General features: G+C 50.1%; 1 protein-coding gene across 4 annotated transcripts in view; it reads right to left on the reverse strand.

The window, feature by feature from the left end:
- The window catches only part of NRP2 (neuropilin 2), a 120,201-nt gene extending 102,810 nt beyond the window's left edge, over positions 1-17,391 (reverse strand). For 2 of the 4 annotated variants that reach the window (XM_065930747.1, XM_065930749.1), the window contains exons 1-2: positions 16,439-17,391; positions 1,765-1,942 (exon numbers count right to left, since the gene is read on the reverse strand). In XM_065930747.1, the coding sequence (XP_065786819.1) occupies positions 1,765-1,942; positions 16,439-16,511 (251 nt within the window). In that variant the 5' untranslated portion in view covers positions 16,512-17,391. The remainder of the gene's footprint in view (positions 1-1,764; positions 1,943-16,438) is intronic. The other 2 variants (XM_065930748.1, XM_065930751.1) reach the window with 1 other exon arrangement.
- Positions 17,392-18,427: the final 1,036 nt, after the last annotated feature.

Consider the following 18,427-nt stretch of genomic DNA (forward strand, 5'->3'; position numbering starts at 1 on the left):
CTTGTGCTCAGCACTCATGAACTGTAGCCTGCCAGGCTCCTCTGTCATGGGATCCTCCAGGCAAGAACACTGGAGTGGGTTGCCATTTCCTTACTGTAACCAAAGCATAAAGAGATAGAGATTACAGAAATTAGAAACTTTGTGAAAAGAAATTCCCTTTGATGAATTTGCTGTGTGACTCAGCAAACTGAAACCAGGGCTCAGTAACAGCCTGGAGGAGTGGGATGGGGAGGGAGGTGGGAGGGAGGGGGAGGGAGGTGGGAGGGAGGGGGAGGGAGGGGAGCGGGATGGGGAGGAGGTGGGAGGGATGGGAGGGAGGGGAGCGGGATGGGGAGGGAGGTGGGAGGGATGGGAGTGAGATGGGGAGGGAGGGAGCGGGATGGGAGGGAGGGGAGTGGGAGGGATGGGGAGGGAGGTGGGAGGGAGGGGAGCGGGATGGGGAGGGAGGTGGGAGGGAGGGGAGGGAGGGGAGCGGGATGGGGAGGGAGGTGGGAGGGAGGGGAGGGAGGGGAGCAGGATGGGGAGGGAGGGGAGCGGGATGGGGAGGGAGGGGAGTGGGATGGGGAGGGAGGTGGGAGGGAGGCTCAAGTGGGAGGGGACATAGGTAAACCTACGGCTGATTCACGTGGGTGTTTGGTAGAAACAAACACAATACTGTAAAACAATTATCCTTCAATTAAAATAAATAAATAAATAAATAATTCCCTTTGATGCTCACATGGAACGAGGCTGGTTGGGAGAAGTGATGGATTCCCTAGAGGCGGCTTGGAAGACGGGATTTCTAAAGCACTCACAGATGTCAATGTCTGCCTGGTGTCTCCTAAAATCACACACTTTCAAAACAGTAGAATCAAGGCTATGAGCCCAGCTGAGTGACCGGGGGTGACTTACTTAATTGCTCTGAGCTTTGGTTTTCTAATCTGCAAAATGGAAGTCATAATGATAAAGATACCAACTTCTCAGGGCCCTTGTGAGAACCGAATGGATTGATATTTATAAAAAAATTAGAAGGGTGTTAAATAAATCCAGAACACCATCTTTGAGACTCTAACCTGTATAGCACAAATTTCGAGACTCAAGGTGCATCTCAGGGCTAACAGTATAGACTTAGATTTTTAACTCTCTTTCTATAAGGACCAGCTGCTGCTTCATAAAACAACAGCCTGACTCTCCATGGCTAATGGAGAGGAAGTCTCCACGTGGGGATCTGGCTACTGTTTTACTAAGGAAGCTGCTGCAGTTCCTCCATGTGGGAACAGCAGTAGAAACGTGGAGATCTCCGGGGGAATGCATGAGACATGGATTCAATCCCTGGGTCAGGAAGATCCCCTGGAGAAGAAAATGGCAACCCATTCTAGTAATCTTGCCTGGAAAATTCCACGAACAGAGGAGCCTGGTGGGCCTTGCAAAGAGCCATACACAGCTAAGTGCTGAGCGGAAAGTCACTCCTAAGGTCAAGAGCTGGAATGAGGTAGTCCACCCCCTGCCCCGACGTGGAATTCTCCTCTTCTACCAGCCTTTGAGTTTAGGGTGTATTCTTCATACTCTTCACTCAATAAGTCTCTTACCTCCATTCTACAGGGTCAACTAGGCTTTGATTTCCTCGGAAAGAAATGAACCTCTTGAGGTTCCTTTCGGGGGCCAGGATATACCCGGGTCCTGGGGCCCGGGGGTGCTGCCAGGAGGTGGCAGGTGTGGCTGGAACTTGGGGAGGGGGTGGGAGGGTGTGTCTCGGGGATGTATAGAGCACAGGGCGGCGCTTACTTGCAGTCATGCTTCTCTATTTCAAAGTGAGGGTTGAAGTTGAGGACAATCTTCTGGTTGGGTTCGGGGGCGTAAACAATCCACTCGCAGTTCTGGTGGGATGGATAATCCTGGGGGTAACCCGGGGAGGTGATGTAGCCAGCGTCTTTGGAATTCAAACGACCTCCACAGGGTTGGTCTGGAAGAGAAGGCAGACAAGAACTTCAAATATGTTACAGTCTGTTTTTTTCCCTCTCCTTGTTTCTCTTCTCTACCAGTGGCTGATTAACACTGTTTTACAGACCTTTTATGGCAGTCCAAAAGACTAACCTACTTACTCATTCAGTGGAAGAGATTATTTCAGCTCATTCTCCCCCACAACTCACCCAGCCACACACATGTACAACACACACACACACACTCTCTCTTCAAAATGAAAATATTCCAGAGTCATAAATATTTCCAATTACATGGGCTGATATTAAAAAAAAAACAAAACTGTAAACTTAACATGCTTCCCTTCCTGTTCCTGTCTCTCCTGCGTGGCCCATCTTCTTCTCATTCAAACCTTGCATCTCTATCTTTATCTCATAAATCCTTCATGTCATTCGAAGGTGCCTCCTAGCCCAGCCCAGCAGCCAGAAGTCAAGACTCCGGGAGCTGACAATAGTGGTTTTGTGGTGCCGACCCACAAGTGAGCCTGGTAACAATTACATGTGATACAGAGGAAGCATATTCACTTTTGGGCCAGAACAGGCCCTGGAGGGTGATTTCAGCATTTTTTTTTTTTTAAAGAAAGAAAAAGCAAAACCCCCAAACACTTAATTCCACAGGCACCACAAATTTGATTTATTATTTCATTACACATTGAGTGGAAAAATCTGCATTAGGGAATCCAGTGGCTCTGATCTCGGAGTTTTGACAAAGGTGCTCTGTGCCTGTGTTTTCTCTGAGCTTTTATCCGCGGTCCTTCCTGCCTGGTCACCACCAGCAGAGTGTGCTGCTGTCTTGTCCAGGGGTGACCAGCCACTGGGAAGGCAGCTGCAGGGGAGGAACTGCCAACCCCCACCCGCTAGCAGTGCCCGGCTGGCGGTAAACAGCTTCGTGGGGGCCAGGAGGGAAGCGGGCAATCTTCAAAGGCAGAAAAGGTGGGTGATGACATTTGATGCATTTTATATTTGGGAGTGAAGTTCTGTCATCCCCAGGAGGGGTTCTTGGGAAATGAGAAAGAGGGGGGGAGTGCTTAATCCCAGAGTAGAACAGAAGACGGGAAGGCACAAGAGACCTAGAAATATTCAGAAGCCTCTCGGAGACCTTCCTAAGATGTGTGCCTCTCTTAGCATCAATCACGATTTAATATCGCCATCTGCATGGAGCAGCACGGGTCCGTCAATTATGCATTCCGGCTCAGCAGCTACCAGACAGGATGGGGGCTCTCCTGTGTTCCTGCTTTGAGGAAAGGGTCATGCATTTTTTAACTCTACAGGTGCACTCTCCTCTTCCCCGTGTCGGTTGGTATTACTGTCTTCCAGACCTCTGCTTTAGATTACCAGCCTGACAGGCTTTAAATGCATAAAAGATGGGCACGCGCACAATGGTGGTTGGGACACACAAATCCACGCAAGTAGCCTTTTAGGCATCGCGTCTCCAAGAGCTCAAACTGTGCCGCGGTCGAGCTGCCCAGAATCTAATGGATTCAAGTTCCATTTCCTACTGGGTGGAAAACAAAAGCAGGCCATTTCCTCTGGTTAGCAGAGACCACATCATCCTCTAACTAATGACCCCGCGCCCTCCCCAGGCCAGGAGGACAATGGGCCCAGCCTTCCCGCCCAGACGGAGACGAGGCCAGTGGTGGAGCTGGGTGCCACCCGTCCCCCCTGCAGCCAATCCTGCAGGCTTTCCAGGGGTCTACACCACTCAGCCACGCTGGACACCCAGCGTCTTCCAAGAAGGTCAAACTGTGGCCCATTGGTCTTTGCTCATGGGTGGGAAATCGGGCTGAGAGTGGCTCTCTGAGGAAGTGGAGCTGTCTGGATTTAGATCTCCAGCTGCGTGAACTAAACTGGCAGGAGAGGAAATTTTCTACTGGGTGCAGCTCCTGCGTCAGCTTTGTACTGAAACTACAGCTCTGCTCCTGGTTCACCCCAAACCACACCTTTTAACGCAGAACTCATCACAGGGCATCTGAGCTGAGCTCCTGTTTGGTCATCCAAACTCCCTCCTTCCTTTCAGCATCCCTTCCCTGTTCCCCTCCCATGTCTCCTGAAAGAGGAATTTTTCTTCCTCAACTCCCTGCCTCCCAAGTTTAAGCTTTTAGTACTAAGACAGGGCACACATAATCGGCAATAAAGACAGGAAACTTCTTCATAAGAAGGTTTCGTTTCTCACCCACATCAGGAGTAATAATTTCCCATTAAAAAAAAAAATCAAGCTATATATATCCCATAGTGGACAGTCTACATTTTCTGCTTAACCAGAGGAAATAAGAGTAACTCATTTCTTTTCTCCTGTTCTTTCTTTATCTGAAGAACACCAAGGCACTTATTAAAATATTTAAGAACTCATTAAAACATCTGCTTTGCTTGCATGGAGCTAACCTTTTCAATATCCAAACATTTATAAACTCACATTCTTGTTTGGATGGCACACACACTCAGAAACACACACACACACGCACATAGATATTGAACACACATCCGGGACACATAATTATTAGAAATTCACACTTCAGTCCTATACACACATTCACACCCTCTCATAAAATATCACACATCATTTGCACAGACATATATCCACCAAGATAAATACTAGAATCTCCGTCTCTATTTTTCTTGGAGAGAACTAATTCTTGAAATCTATCATCAGTAAAAATTGTAAAGAAAACACACTTAATTCTTCTCCACCTTCTCTTGATAACTGATCTTTCATTTCCAGGTTTGGGGACCCTTCTGAAATACAGAAGCGCCTGTCTGAAATACAAACATGCCTCCAAAAGAAATGAGCTAGATTTTCTTCTGAAGACCTGCACCATCCAGGGCTCAGGAGGTCTGTGTCACGTGCCAAAAGGAACAGCATAAATGTTCTCTATGTGTTTCAGAGGGGTCCAGCCCAGCCAAGAGGGAGTTGAACTCAAGGGCAAACGCCTTTAGGCCAATCTCCACATATAGAGGCGAGGTTGACCCCATTGAATTTTAGTTACTGAGCCTGTCTGGCAAGTTGACAAGTGACTTCTTTCTGTATTTGGTGAATACCTTACACCTGGGGCAAATTCATTCCTAAAGAGAATCAGGCAAACCCCAGCCTGGACAGTTCAGAGCAGGTTTTCTCCTATATCTGAGAGGGAAGTCTAAGGGATGGGCCAGGTCAGGTCAGATAAAGACCTCGGAGGTCTTTGGACCATGGATGAAAGGATTCAAGTGACACCTCCAGACATGATTGAAATCAAGGGACTACAAAGTTCTAAAGTCACAAAGGTCTGATTTACCCCCATAATGACTACTTAGGTGTTTTAATTTGACATATAAAAGGTCAGATTATTTCTGACCTTCGTATCTTTCTGTTTCTTTGTTTGTTTTTCTCATGGGCTTTTGTTTGAGGCTTGCCAGGTGGCACTGGAGGAGAAGGCAATGGCACCCCACTCCAGTCCTCTTGCCTGGAAAATCCCATGGACGGAGGAGCCTGGTAGGCTGCAGTCCATGGGGTTGCTCAGAGTCGGGCATGACTGAGCGACTTCACTTTCATGCATTGGAGAAGGAAATGGCAACCCACTCCAGTGTTCTTGCCTGGAAAATCCCAGGGACAGAGGAGCCTGGTGGGCTGCCGTCTATGGGGTCGCACAGAGTCGGACACGACTGAAGCAACTTAGCAGCAGCAGCAGGTGGCACTAGTAGTAAAAATCCCACCTGTCAATGCAGGAGACATAAGAGATGAGGGGTTCAATCCCTGGGTTGGGAAGATCCCCAGGAGGACAGGATGGCAACGCACTCCAGTATTCTTGTCTGGAGAATTCCATGGACAGAGGAGTCTGGCAGGCTCCTCCAGTCCACAGGGTCGCAAAGAGTCAGACATGACTAAAGAGCCTTGTTTGCTGGTGAGCTAAGTACCATCTGATACTGCCTAGGGGTACCAGTTCCTGGATCAGGTAAAGGGACTCTGGACCCATCCACTTACAATTCTAAGGCACTCTGCCAGTTTCCGAAGGAACTCGGCCTCCTATAGGACCCAATTTAAGACAAAGCACTGATTCCTTGGTAATACAATTTTTAGGAAGTATTTATTAAAAAGGAGTAGCAGATCTTTAAAAAAAAATCTGGTCTGCCTCCTAAGGAAATTCAACTGGAGTTGTTTTTAAAGGAACACTGTATGGCCAGGACTTGAAAGTAATCGGATTACAGCGGTTTACTTCACAATGGCCAGGTGACAGCAGCTACATACAAACTTCGGGCTGTTCCGAACAGACCAGTCAGATCTCTTGGTGTAACTGAACTGAAGGTAAAAGCCCGTATCAAAAACGGGGAACTTAGGCTGGCTGGATACGGGACTGGAGCATCAAAGGCGGGCCTGGGAAGGGGACCAGGCTCCCAGGAGGGGGCGGGGCTGATGTTATCAAAGGAGGGGATGCAGGCACCTGGATTCCTGACTCTTTGTGGCCTGCCTGTGTCTCAGCCTCCTCCACTGTAATTCCGGGAGCGGCCACAATTGACTGTGTCGTTTTCAAAGTTCTTTTTAGAAGTGTTTGGTTTTTCCCTTGATCAAAACTGGACCCAGAACTCCAAAGTGGAAAGCCACTAAAAGTGAAGCCCTTCTTGGGTGTGGGCACAGATGGTGACAGAATCAGTGCAGTATGCCTGCCTTGGAGCTGCTCCCCGCCTTTCTGATGGAGCTTCTCTAGAAGGACTTCGGAGCTTCCTGGAACTGGATTTGAAACCCATTAGATCTCAGTTCCCTTGTTACTTTCAAATGGCACAGAAAAGAGAACAAGTACAAGGATTAGAACACACACTATATATATCTGAGGGCACTTGATGGAGAAAAACAGTCTCATTTCATCCCCAAATAACACATTCACAGCACAGTCTCATCCTATTACCATAGCATTGTTTTCATTTAATTATTAGTAGGAAAGAAAAGAAGAAGCCCTTTCTATGACTTCAAAAGAGAGAAGGCTGTCACTTTGTTAACTAGTCAGGAGCCTTGTATGCAAGTATGATCTCGCCACTGGAAAGCCGTGTGTGTGACCTTGGGTAGTTAGTAAACCACTCTGAGCCTTTATTTTCCCATCTATAATGAGGGGAGTGGTGCTAAAGTTCAGTTCCAGTTCTAAATTTCATAGCCTGTATACCTATAGAAGGGGAAAATCCTATAACCCACAGATGAACCTCTAATTAAAAAGATTCTCTACCCTCCCAGATAACAAGATATTTATGCAAGGTGTTGATTGTATTTCATCTGCTTGGTAAGCCTGAAACAAAACTCTAGGATTCTTCAGTGAATGCATCTGTCTTGCATTATGGAGAGTTTAAATGTCTCTTTCAATCACATTAGCTCTACTGACGTGAGCTTCTTTTCTTAACGGAGTCTGTGGCTGTATATTTATAAATATAAGGCATACACAGTTCTGTGTGTGAGCTTCTCAACAATGATGCATGAAAAGAAAACAGAGAAAGAGTTTCTTCCAGTCTCTCACGCAGATCTTCTAAGTCCTGTGCTCAGGGTTTGAACCAAATTTTGCTCACTAACCTTGAATAAGCTTCTTTTAAAGTGATCTCTGTGGGCCAAGGCTGGATTTTGTTTTATTCAAAGCGACTTCAGCCTGTCACAAGACAGTCTCATAAAAATCTGTATCTTGGCTTAAGCTGGGAAGAAATGAGCCAATCCATCAGCCCAGGAATGCGGCTGTTTGACCACTTCCTAAGGCAACTGGGAAGGGATGCAATCTATTCAATTTATGGGGCTGGGTGGCAGTGAGTGATCCACTCCTGAAGGCACAGCAAATGAAAATTCCTGTGAACTATTGCAATGAGAAAGTTCAAAATCTGAATAAAAGAACTGTCCGGGAGGGCAGGAAGGAGGGAACGGGAGAGTGGAAAAGGAAGGCAGCACTTGAGCATGGAAAAAGGAGTGAGGAATGAGGCAAACTTCCTCTGCTAAAACACCTCTGGTGAATTCACCAAGAACAGAACTGGAAATAGGGTCTGGAAACAGGCCTTTGGAACGTCTCTCCTCAATCTGGATTCTAAAAATGAACCTTCATTTAATCGTTAAAATGTAAGTTTGATGCGATTACCTCCCCTGACCTCGAATCATGCCACCTGTGGTAACCTTGTTATTTGTCATCTTATATCATAAACAAATGCAATTCCAATAGGGCAGCCAATATAATATCATTAGTTGATATTTATGTCCACTCTTTCCCAGCCCTCATTGCAAATGTAATTTTGATGCCATTGATGAGAGATCTGGGATTACAATTCCTGACCATTTCAACAGACATTTGGGGAAGGAAATAGAAGAATAATTTTAGGGTCTCTCCAAAAGGTAATATAATTGTTTTCATTTATTTTGATTAACAGAAAGCTTCTGTCGAAACATTCATGGCTCCCCATTGGTTAGTAAATGAAATCCAAACCCTCTGGCCTAGCAATTTGGACTTTGCATTTGGCCCAAGCTATTATTTCCAAACTTATTTGCAACTATTTGCTTCCACACTGTCTAAATGGCCATTTCTGAGTGTTCCCCAGTGTTTCTTCTCTGCTCCCTTTTCCCCGTCCCCTGCTATGCCTTTCCCAGTTCTAAACCCATCTAAACTCTCAATCCAGGTTCACATGCCACCTCCACCCTCCCTGATCCCCCAGGAGTAACCTCTTCCAGCTTCTGAGGCTGAAGCTCTTTAGCATCTTCTAAAGTGTGAGAGAACCTTATCCATGCTGCTGGACCACCTGTTCATCTTTGGCAAACGTTACGGCATCAAACCCAGAGTCTTTGCCAAAGATCACACTCAATGAGGCTTGATGAATTAATGAGTTAATAATTGACTAGGGTAACAACAGGTGGTTCAGTCGTAAAGAATCCACCTGCCAATGCAGGAGATGTGGGTTCAGTCCCTGGGTCAGAAGATTCCCTGGAGGAGGAAATGACAACTCAATCCAGTATTCTTGCCTAGAAAACCCCATGGACAGAGGAGCCTGGCGGGCTACAGTCCATGGGGTTGCAAAGAGTCAGACACGGCTGAACACCTATGCACGCTGACTCAGCAGGGTAATACCCAAAGTATCAGTAGGTATCACAAATTCCAAGAAAGCCTTATCACAAAGTATTCTGTGTGTCCAGCCTCCACCCTTCCTTCCCAACTCACAGCTGCTATTAAATGTAAATATTTTTTACTGGCGAACCAGGAATTTAGAGGACTTGTCTGGGATAATAATACCTAGTCATAGATCAAGGTAGAGCTAGTGTGAACTCATAGGACACAGTAACCTTAGATAATGATGACGAAGTTCAAAGGACATTACACTTTAATTCTAATAATGGTAAAATTAATTTTATCTGAGGGCTTTCTTACCCCCTCATTCCATCCCCCCATCCTCCCAAGGGCAAGTTCTAGATATTTGTTTTCAGTAGCACCAAGAAGCTTCAAAGTACTACTTTATCCCTAAACTCTTGCTGCATTTCAGTTCACTCCTTTCTACCCATCCTCCCCCCTCAGCTCCCTTCCCCTGGCCCCCAAGATGCCTTTTAGGCACATCTGTTTTATTTTTCCCCTTTATCAAAATAAATTATTTTTGCCGCTTGGCCCAGTCATTTGCAATTCCCTTTATCTTCTTCACTGAAAGACTGGCCAGAACCCAGAGCCCTGGCTATCAACAGGATCTTGAGAGGCGGTGAACAGGGTATCACTGGCTGTGTGCATTAGACTGGCCAGCAGCCCCATCCAAGGCATGCTTTCCTTTTGTTATTCCCAGCCCCCTCCCTTTTTTTTTTTTTTTCCTGGATTAGATCATGAAGACCCAGAGGGAAATGGGATTATTAAGAGTCTTGCTGGGTAAAAGCTATTTTGTCTTTATGACGACTTTTTGAGTTCAGCTGCTGAGGGGTCTTACTGCCAGAGTAGAAGTTATTACGCATTTGGGGAGCCCCTTCCATGCGGCGCTTCCTGCTAAGTACACTTTCAGGGATGAAGGATGAAAGAGGAGGAAAGGAGAGGAGAGAGATTTAAAAAATCAGTAGAGGCGACAACTCCGAAAGTGGAAAACCAAGGCGAAAAAAAAAGTGTAAAGAACTGCTGTAAATCTAAGATGAGAATCCAGCAGAGAACATGCATCTCTGAAGAACAGGGTGCCGAGAGATTAACCTGACGCTTATAAAACCAGACAAAGGTCTAGTGGGGTAAGAGCTGAGAATGAGTAATTATTTACTGATTTTTTTAAAAAAGAACAAACTCATAAAAGTAACACAAACTTACCGCAAGGGTGTTGGTGTGCTTTCTGTCTTTCTATGATCACTAGATACTATTAACCCCACTGAAGCTGTTTTGAAGATTAAATGACTTCCGAACAAGCGGCTTAATACGTACTCAACAGTACTCTATGTAATCTGAAATAGCCCAACACCCTAGAAATCAGTCAGCTATTAGGATCAAACACACTTACAGGTAAAGACACTGAGGTGGACAGAAATTAGGAATTCAGGATCACTGAGCCGTCAGGCGACTGACAGGGGGTGGTCTGGCTCTAATGCTGCAGAAGCCAGGAGGTCCGATGAAGGTCTCCGGGAACCTTGCAGTGACAACCTTACTCAATAGCATTTAGAGACAGACAAATGTTTTGCCTGTTTGAAAACTCCTTTTTCTCTCCCAGTGCCAGGAATCTGTGTGTGAACAATGAGAGATGTGTTCGAGGCTGGGGTGTGAGTGGGCTGGAGGCACTTAACACCTTCTTCACTCCCAACACACAGGCACTCTGTTCCTTGTCATCCTGGCCCTCTTTCCTGCTTCCTGGAAACCAGGGTGTGTGTTTGGGGGGAGGGTGTGGCGGGGGTGTGAGTAGATCACTCAAGTCTGAAACTATGTGTCACAATATCAGAGGGTTGTTTTTTTTCTTTTTTCTTTTTTCCCTGGCAGTTTCCACTTCTCTCCTGTCTCCTCAATCCCAGTCTTCTCCATCCTAAATGCCATGGTTGTTATTGTTCTACTGGAGAGGAGCAGCAGTTTCAGAGATGGGGGATTTATTTTTATAGCACAGCTGGTCTGCCAAAGGTCACATAATTTGGCAATGTTCCCAGTGGTTAAAAATTAATTTCTCCTTATTAATACAACCAAGGTCCCATAGGATCGGAGCTCAGCCTTATCTAAACTTGACAGCTTCCTAAACCTTTAGAAGATGCTTTCTCCTGGAGGGCCAGCCACACTACAAGGCCACTGTGTCCTGGAATCCACCCCTACTGATTCCTATTAGGTAATGAGCCCATTAAGCCCTTCAGCCATTTCTCATAGAGGCAGCTAAAGCTCTGGAAAAGGCTGTGGGTTCTCCAGGACAAACGTTCACAATGTCTTCCAGGAATGAGTTAATTAAAAAAAAAAAAAAAGTTAATGCCTTACTTGGAAGGAATCATACAAAAACTTTTAGGGATCAAACAAGTATGGCACACAAGGAGGGTGTCTCAAAGATTATCCAGTGGCAAGTGAAGGTCAGATGATAAAACACCTCAAATATGCTAATGATACAAGAAACTACTGCCCAGACATCACCTTTCAAGTCTTTTCTCCTCAGTGCAAGAAATTAAAAAGGTATTATGCTTCTGCTCCGTTTCTGAAAAAAGGAAAGTCTTGTCTCTAATTTCCTAAAGTCTCTCCAAACAGGACTTTTGGGGAATAGATTCTGAAAATTCTTTACCAATGCACCTGGCTCTGACTTCTGTCGGCTCAGAAATGTCTCACACTTGGGTCACCCAAAGTCAGCTCCTTCTCTTGAGTGCTTTAATAAGCATTGAGGCAAACGACAAACACCAGACAGGATGCTCGGAACCATCCAGCCCCTGGTGTCTCTCCCAACTGACCCCCCCACAGCCCTCTCCCCAGCTGTTATTCGCTTTCATGCCTAATTGCTTATGGATTGGCATTTGAACTCCTAGTCTCCTCTACACTGTGAAGGCAGGAACTGGCCTTTCAGGTGCAGAACATGAACTATACAGTACCAGATTCGAGCCATTTGGTACACAGCAGGAGTCCTGTCTGGATAGCCCAGGGTTCTAGTCACTGCAGCCTTCCAACATTTCATTTTGCCAACTGGGTGCTCTGTGGCTTAACTGAGGTCTCCTCAGCATCATATGAAAGTCCAGGCCTGCGGGGCTGCCTGGGCAGACACAATAGTACCAGGCACAACTTGGACCAGAAGGGGCTTGCCCTGGGACCCTCGTGGGGAGCGTTTCTCTTGCCACTGTTTTGCACTGTGTGCTCTGCTGGCAACTAGCACTAGCTTCACTACCTCCAGTGGCTGTTTATGGGGTAAAATGGAGTTGGTACTCATTGAAAGCCGGCAAGAGACCAGCCCCTAAAAGTCTAGAGCAGGCCGTCTGTGCCAAATCCAGGAGTTTACAGTTCTACTTGCAAATGTTTATGCCTGCCCACAGTCATCGGGCAATTTAGGGAGACAGAAGAAAACAAAACCGAAAACCTCAAACTCCTCCCGAGCCTAGACCGTGGACCGCGGCTGCCTCTTTCAGGATTTGTCTGAACCCAGACCTGTCTCCCAGAGCCAATTTACACCTCTTATCTGATCATCCTGTCCAGACGGAAGGCTGAATTGACCGCTTCTGCCAGGGACCATGGCAATGGTGTTAAAACTCAACCACAGATCAAAGCTCTCCAGGCAAGGGGCTGGTAGGGGTAGGAGGCGGGGGTAGGGGTGGGGTTTGGGGGTGGGGGTTGAAGGTTACAGGGTCCGGGTTCTTTTGGCCCCAAGCGATGAGACCCGAAGGCTGGGAAACGTCAGGGCTGGGAGTTACCGTCATCTGAAGGAACCCATTGTCAGGGCCTGATGATTTCCTAGCAAAACCCAGTTTCCCGCAGACCACGAGATTACGTCTAGCAAAGGGGAGTTTCGTGGCCAGGCGCTGACCATGAATGGCCAGCGCCAGGGGGCTCTCCTCGCTGTCTGAAACCGAAAGGAGGGGAGGTGGTGGGAGGGAGGCGAGCGGTGAGCACCGGCCAATCAACCCGAGCGCCGATCTCCTTCCCCTTCCAGAGAAATTCAGCCGGAGCCGCAGAAGCGGTGACACAGTAGAGCCGAATCCCCTAAACTTGACTGGGAAAGCTGATAACCATCCCCATAACCCCCTGGTTCCCGGAGGGGCGCGCGGTTCCTTCCACCAGCCCCGACCCCGGCAGCCCTGGACCTCAGCTCGGCAGATGCCCCCCACCCAGCCGCCGGGACTTTAGCTCCGCGGATGCCCCCCACCCAGTCGCTGGGCGCCTGGGCGGGACCTGGTGGGAAAAAACGCGGTGCGCTAGCCCCAGGCGAAGGGCGCGGGCAGCCGGTTAATCACAGCTCGCCTCGTCTCCATTAACTTCTGTTGATATTAAAAAGAAATCAATCAGTGAAAATGGAGCCTTGGCCGTGACTATTTCTTTTTCTCCAGTGGAAAAGCAAAGAGCGAGGAGGCGGCGGAGGGGAGGCGGAACTCGCCGGCGACTGCAGAGGATTCTCCCAGGCCGAAGACCGCAGCGGAGACTTAACTTTCTGGCAGTGGGCAGTACTGAGGAAATGCCGCAGCCTGCTCCCTGGGGGTGTCCTTAGTGTGAGGAGGAGGGGACAAAGCTGCAGGAGTTGGAGGCGGCCCACTTAACCGGGCTGGAGCTCCGGTTTTGCTTTCTCTGGGAATATTTTTGCCTAATAGAATGTTTATGGATCGCTCGGCTGCTTCTACTGCGTAGCCCAAACAAATCGATGCGGCGTTAGAGACGGCGCGGGGTGGGGGGTGGGGAGGCCCGGCTGGGGGGCCACCACGTCCCCACCACGTGCAATGCCCGCGCGCCGCGTGCTCTTCACCTGTTCGCGCGCACCGGCGGGCGCCCGGCGCGCAGCGCTACTAAAGTTGTGCGCATTCCCGCGGCTCAAGCTGCCTCCCTTCTGCCTCCAACCTCAGGTCCGAATCCCACCCCGGCTTTCCGCCACCAGCTCGGCCAGCGCTCCGGCCCCCAGCCCCTCGGAGCCGGCTCTCCAGGGGCGGCGGGGGAACTGCAGCGCAGAGTGGAGTGCAGGAGGGGGCGCTCCCCGCAGGGCCTTCGGAGCGTCCCCCGAGTTCCCGAGCGGGGGTAGGAAGGCGGCGGCGCTGTGATCCGGCAAGGTGGCCGGCGTGGCAAGGACTGGGGCAGCCTAGTGCGCGACGCCCACTCAGCTCCCAGCCTCCAGCCAGTGCGAGAGGCCACGCGCCGTGGCCACGAGGTTATTTGCTCAATTGCTCCCCGGCTTGCTCCTTCCGCCCTTCCCCCCACCCCGCCCCAACTCGTCAGAGTGGGTTTCAACCGTCGCTGCAGGCTGGGCCCGGCCCCCTCTCGGCCGGCGCGCACCGGGTGAGTCAGAGGTCTAGCTCGGCCTCGCCCTTTGCTACCCGCTGCCAGCTCCCCCGGTGCCAGTCGGCTGTTCCGACCAGAAGCCCTAGCAGCCGGCGGTTCGCGATCGCCTTTTCCGGGGGCTGCAGAATATCCACGCCGGGCGGGCCCCAGCTCCGCGTCCCGTAGGGAGATCCCACCCTGGGTCCGAGGCTGCCTGAGGCCTCAGAGAGGGTGACCAGCCCGCGCTCCCGCCTCTGGGCTTCTCTAGAAGTGACGCAGCGCGGCCCGGGGCCGGGGTGGGAGGGGGCTCTGCGGAGAGCGCGGGAGGCAGGTGGCAGAGCCGGAGTGGGTTTGAGCGGGTGTCGCGCACACACGTACACACTCCGCGCAGTGCTCGGGGACAGATGTGAGAACATCTGGGGTACGAGGTGGCCCCTGGGTCTTTACGACCCCTCCCGCTCCGCACAGCACACAGCACCTGAAGTTGTGTGTTTGTGTGTGTGCGTGCCAATGTGTACGCCAGTGTGCGCGCACTCGCGCACCCGGGCCTACCGGAGTCCGTGCCTGAATACATAATGTACCGTGGGCATCCTCGCCGCGCGCGCACGCGGACACACACACACACACACACACAGCGAATCACACAAACATCCATAATTTATGCCGCTTTCAGGTCTGTGGGAGGTAATTTAATTTCGCCTCAAGCTGGGAATTTAGAATTAAGAGAACGGAGAACTGAAAGCCACAGGAAATTTCCCCAAGTGGGACCTGCACCCATCTCTCTGATACGATTTGCGGCTGCTCTGAAGACCATTAATGGCAGAGAAGAAAACAGCAAACGTGTGGGTCTGGAGAGTAAGGGCGTTCACGTATCTTTCTTTCCCTCAAATAAACAGCCACGCTTCAAGTGGGGCTCGTGCCTGTGTTGGGGAGTGAGAATCTGAGTCCCCGGCTCCCGCAGGATCCCCTAACCCGCTGTGATGGGGAGGACCCGGGAGGCTGCCAGGGGCTCGCGCTACCGCTGCGGTGGGAGCCTTCGACGTGCCTCCGGGTAAGGGCACTCCAGGAAGCGTTTTTCTCCTCTCTCTTTTCTCCATTTCCTCCAGGGATGCTTTCCCCACTCTCCATCACCTGTAGCAGCTTTTAAGAGTTTTGTCAGATTCCAGAGACTCTTGTCAGAGGGGAGAGAGGCTCAGCCCGGAAAGTGGTGTGGGGAAGCAAGAACGTGCCCCACTGGATTTTCTGGAACCAGAGAGCCCTTCTCAGAAAGAGCAGTGCCCCTGGCCAGCCTCCACTCCCTCCCCTCTCCACCCCCCCCAAATACTTGCCCCAGACCCTTCTGGGCCTTGCAGTGCTATCTCTGCAGTCTCTCCACACACCCTTTTTGGCAGTGGTTGAGAACAAATTCTACCCAAAAGTTTCTAACCACTTCACAAGAGTGAGAGACCTTTGAGGGCCAGGCAGTTTGTTTTATCTAATACTAGTTTTTAAAAAGAACATATGATATACTTCCCCCAGAAAATATATGGAGGCAGGAAAGAGAACTGGGCGACCAACCGCCTTGGTTGGCAGCAGCGCCCAGCCAGGAGACAACTTGCTCCATCAGCCTGAGCCCAATGATTCGGAGGCTCATCCACACACTCTGCAAAGAAGCCACAGCATTGGAAAACCCAAACTAGATTCTTGTATTTCCCAAGCCCTTCAGTTAACATTGCTCAATGTAGCTAAGTGGAGGGAATGCAAATGATTTATATTTCGCTGGCTAGGTTGAAGAAACTCATGGGAGATGTGTTCTGCTTCAAGACAGGGGGAAAAAATCCCCCAAAACTGTAATGCAAAGGCTTTGTAGTATTTTTAAACCTTTGATTCAGTCCATATGTGACATCTGAACACCGCCAAATTCTGTCTATGTTTCAAAACACACACACAGTCACATACTCCTAGCAGGAAAGAAAAGTTGGGTTTTAGCAGCAGTGGTGGTATAGGGAGGGCCGACTGGGATCTCTCTCTAAATTATTCAGTATTGAGCGATCCTCCTTCTCTTGCCATTGCGTGTGGCCCCCTGCGTTAGCAGTTGTTTTTAAAGGTAAAGGCATGCTGAAATGAATAACAATAATAAAAAAAAACAACTTTCGGGGGGCTTACCTGCTTGGCCTCTCACTTCATGTCCTGAAAAGTAGAGAGCTAGGAAAATCCAGGTGAGAGGAAACATATCCATTTTGGAGAAGGCTTTCTCCAGAGCTGTTTTTGTAGATTTCTTGTTTAATGATAAGTCTTTGTGTTTTTCGCTCGCTTGTGTTCTTCCTTAGTGTCCTCTGCAAAGGTTCCTACCGGTCAGTGTTTCGCTCCTGAGTCCCGGCGGCCTGTCGTCACCTTTCTTCTTGCTGGGTCCCCACCTCACCAGGAGGAGGGTAGCTCTTGAAATCAGCAAAGAGGGAGCAAGCCGGGAAGAGAGGATGGGTTTCCTCTCTTAAAAACAAAACGCATCTATGTCCTCTCCAGTTCCTCAAAGTATCATTTCCTTTATCCTACAACATTCCCGAGTATTTCCCGTTAGCCAAGCGTAAAAAATAAAATAAAATAAAAAAAGAATAAAAATACAAGCCAGGACTTGCCTTGGGCATCACACGGCCCCAGGCAGCTGTGTGATCTCAGAGGCGTACACTGACATACATCCCTCCGCACTGGGGACCGGCACGCGGGCGGAGGCACAGACCGCCGGACGGCCCGAGCGCGAGGCGGCCGCCCAGCTCTCGCCCTCGCCGGGTTCCCCTAGCAGGAGCCTCCCCTAACGGCTACACCCGCTTGGCCAGCCTCGCGAGGGGAGTCTGAGGAAGGAAGCTGCTGCTGCTGCGGCTGCGGCTGCTGTGGCTGCTGGTGGTGCGGCGGCGGCGGCGGCTGGGATCGCCTGGGAGTGAGCGAGCCCCTCTCCGAGTTCGCCCGCGCCCGCCCTCACCTCCACCTCGCCCAGCGCCCGGCAGAGTGTCTGCGCGTCTGAGGATGTGCTGGGGGCGGGCTGCGGGCTGGTGCCTAGCTCGCGTTCTCTGCTTCCCCTCCGGCTCCCCCCGCTGCCTTTTCAGGCCGAGCAGCATGTGGATGTCAGAGCCGCGGCAGAGCTATCCGATTACGCGCCGGCTCAGGGCCCGCCCCTTCTGTGTTCCTGATTAAAGAGGCAGCCGCGGAGACGCGCGGCGCAGAGGCGAGTGCCGCGGCACCCAGCTCGGGCGGGGCGGCGGCGGTTTTCCTCCGGCAGCGGACGGATCAAAGTTAAGGCAGCTCCCCCCTCAAGCCACCCATCTTCCACGCAGCACCTCCCGCCCACCCTGGCACCACCGCGGCCGGGTTTCGCCAGGCCGCCCGTGCGTAATGCCCTGCAGAAGGAGCGCCCCCGGGCACCTCCCGGGCGCGCTGCCCTTGGTCGCTTGGCCCCCGTCCGAGGGAGACTCCGCGGGAAACGGAGGAAATTCTTGTCCCCCCGCCCCCGATTCCCCGACTCCGGTGCCACACACGTAGAGCCCAGCACAATGCCACGCGCAATGGCGTTACAAGAGGAGTTGGCGCACGGTGTTGGGAGCAGGGAACCCGGCGCAGCTCAGCCATGCGTTCGCACAGGCAGCAGTGCGTGGCGGCGACACACACGCTCAGCCCTGGCTGAATAAAACCCCAAACACTCCTTGCGTTTACTACTCAGATCCTTTGTTGTGTCCCAAACAGACTCCTCTGTGCGTGAGGATTTAGTTTTCCCTGTGTTCCTAACTTGTAACTATCAGAAGAGGAAAGACGTTCTTCAAAGCAAATTTTCAGGTAATTAAATTGGATTCCGCCAACCCTCCACAAAAATGTCCAGGTAGGAAGACTTCTTCTCAAAATGCTACAGAAACTACTTCTCTTCACATTTTCCCCGTGGAAACGTGGTCACACCACCGAGAGAAAGAAAACAGCATTATGCCAACTATTTTTTAAATGGAGGCGTGAAAACTGTTTAGAGGGAGCCTCGAGCTAACAGTTGGGAAAACACTTGTATTTTTGTTTCGAAGGATGTCTTTGTGGGTTCCAAACTGTCTTGCTTCACTGGGCACCTATTACTACAGTATCATAAAGACTCAAACAGAAACAGTCTAAACACTCTGCGTA

Source organism: Muntiacus reevesi, chromosome 3 (assembly GCF_963930625.1).
Source record: "Muntiacus reevesi chromosome 3, mMunRee1.1, whole genome shotgun sequence".
NCBI lineage: Eukaryota > Metazoa > Chordata > Mammalia > Artiodactyla > Cervidae > Muntiacus > Muntiacus reevesi.